Below are 2,556 nucleotides of genomic sequence, written 5' to 3'. Positions count from 1 at the left end.
TCCACCACACCAAAATGTACATGCTCTACAGTTTCATTAGCTAGAGCAACGGTCTGCCAGTTCTGATTCTGTGATCAGCGTAGGGATTTGGGTTCCACAAATGCATTTACCTGCATACCTATGTTGAATTTAGATGCTTTGTGTACCGTGTTCTTGATGTGCAGATTTTGTTTGTCTAACTTTATAACACTAGATTACAAACTGAAATAAAGCTTCTTATTTGAAAATACACCTAGCAGAAAATAAAATCTCCTTCACGTCTCATAATGTTGTGGTTTGCTTATATCCCCAGGTCTTCATTCTAACTTGAGAAATATAACAAGAAGCTTTGGAGTTATGGAACTGTTTAATCAAACCTTATCAGGGTTTTTGATTCTGGGGCTATCACAAAATCCTGTTCTTCAGATCCCAATTGTCTTTATGTTTTCACTCCTGTATATAATGACTCTGCATGGAAACCTTGTCATTGTTGCCCTAATATGTTTTGACAAACATCTTCAAACACCCATGTATTATTTTCTTTTGAACTTGTCTTTCCTGGACATTAGTTTCACGTCAGTCACAATTCCGAAAATGTTGTCAATCTGTTCAACAGGCGACAAATCCATCAGCTTTTCTGCATGCATTCTTCAGTTCTATCTTTGCTTTTCCTTCTTGAGCACAGAGTTCTTCTTGCTTTCAGTCATGGCATTAGACAGGTATGTTGCTATTTGCAACCCCTTGCGATATACAGTCATAATGAGCAAGAGAGTTGTGGTGTTGCTGGCTGTTGCCTCTTGGATGCTTGGATTTCTGGACACCATCCCACATACTATGTTTATATTATATTCATCATTCTGTGGATCCAACGAAATCAAACACTTCTTTTGTGATCTCACTGCTCTTCTGAAACTTTCTTGCACAGATCCATATTATATCAATATTGCAACCTTTTGTTTAGGTGCTGTTTCAGGATTGGGTCCATTTATATTAACAATTTCTTCATATGTGCTAATTATCTCAAATATTATGAAAATGCCCTCTGTCAAAGGAAGGCAAAAATCATTCTCCACATGTTCCTCTCACCTGACTACTGTTGTTTTGTTCTATGGGACTGAGCTTGGTCTGTATATGAGACCCACATCAGGGCTTTCACTGGAAAAAGACAAGTTCTTTGCTGTACTGTTTACAGTTGTAATTCCTGTGTTGAATCCCATTGTTTACAGTTTAAGAAACCAGGATGTAAAAAGAGCTGTGACAAAAATTAGACAGAAATTTTGGTACAGAGATGCTATGCTTCATTAAGATGTGTGACATAATAAACCCAATATGCCTCATCTCACCAAAGAACAAACACAAAGCTATAGAGCTATATAAGACATGCCAATCCTAATGGCAATGTCTCTGTGTTGATCCTTTATTTAACATAATTTTGGGATGCAGTAGTAACATCATGCTTGTCAAAGGCAGTACTTTCAGATCTTTCAATTGCATTCACCACCTAAACCTCAACAATTTAATGAAGTCCTTAAACAAAGTGGGGGCTATAGGCATGGTGCATCATTAGATCCACTCTTTTCTAGCTGACAGAGATCTGATGGTGGTGATCCACCAAATATTTAGGGTGTGGAGTCCCCCAAAGGTCAATTTGCAATGGAACATGCATCTTTTTTCATCGGGCAGAGGAACACCTCTACAAAGCACATGTGGCATCCAGTATTTCATTGGGCTTGGCCAGTCTCAGCATTCCTTGAATACTAGCTTTGATTTGTAGGCATTCCCTAAGGGCTCTATTATGAGTCTGGCGGTCCACAGAATGCCAGACTTGTGGGGGCACAGCGGTGGCAGTCTACCGACTGCCCTATTACAATTAGCGCAGTGGTACTACCACTGCCCTGCTGCAGCTGCCAGGCAACTGCCATTCCCTGGTGGTGTTGCAGCAGTCAGGAGGCCGCAATAAGCTTAGTGGGACAAGCACATTATAAGTTTCCACTCAGCCACGGTTTTCAAGGCAGTATCTCCTCCATGAAATCATGTTGGAGAGGAAACAAAGGAGGGCCCCTTGTGTCTCTGCGCCATGGGGTGCATTCAGGGGGGAACAAAATGTGCCCCTGTGTGCATGTGCCACATATCCTGCATGGCATGGACTTTACAGTCCATGCCATTGAGGAACTGTTTTGGCATTCCCATTGCGGTGCCCATTTTCAGGGCACTGCCGTTGGAACATAAGAAAAGTAGCCCGCCAGACATAAGAAATACTAGTATTCTGGCAGGCGCCCCACTGCTAAACTCGTAATCAGGCACTAAGTGTTTTGCAGTAAATGGTAGACGTCTTACAAATTGTTGAGGCCATTTTACACTTTCCCTTTTTACATTATGGCCTATGGCCCATGGCCATGTCCGTTACTCAACCCTATTGCAGTCTGCCTCGCCCCATTGTGCACAATCTTTGGCCATTGCTGGCATGGAGAATGCAGGGGGGCCTGGCCCCATGCCCTGCAGCTGGTCAAATCCCCACTGTGCACGGCTAAAGGGGCTGGAAATAGGGTCCACAGTACTAAAATGGCCGTCAGGAGT

The 2,556-nt window shown here is 42.5% G+C and overlaps 1 protein-coding gene across 1 annotated transcript; it reads left to right on the top strand.

Annotated features, from left to right (window-relative positions):
* Positions 1 to 327: 327 nt before the first annotated feature.
* Positions 328 to 1,284, top strand: LOC146813393 (olfactory receptor 5AP2-like). The gene has a single exon (XM_085615414.1). It carries the CDS (start codon positions 337 to 339, stop codon positions 1,282 to 1,284), a length of 948 nt encoding a protein of 315 aa, XP_085471540.1. The 5' UTR covers positions 328 to 336.
* The last annotated feature ends 1,272 nt before the right edge of the window (positions 1,285 to 2,556 follow it).

Source organism: Triturus cristatus, chromosome 7 (assembly GCF_964204655.1).
Source record: "Triturus cristatus chromosome 7, aTriCri1.1, whole genome shotgun sequence".
In the NCBI taxonomy this organism is placed as follows: domain Eukaryota; kingdom Metazoa; phylum Chordata; class Amphibia; order Caudata; family Salamandridae; genus Triturus; species Triturus cristatus.
The sequence above is the reverse complement of the archived record's forward strand: the minus strand, read 5'-3'. Positions and strand labels throughout refer to the sequence as shown.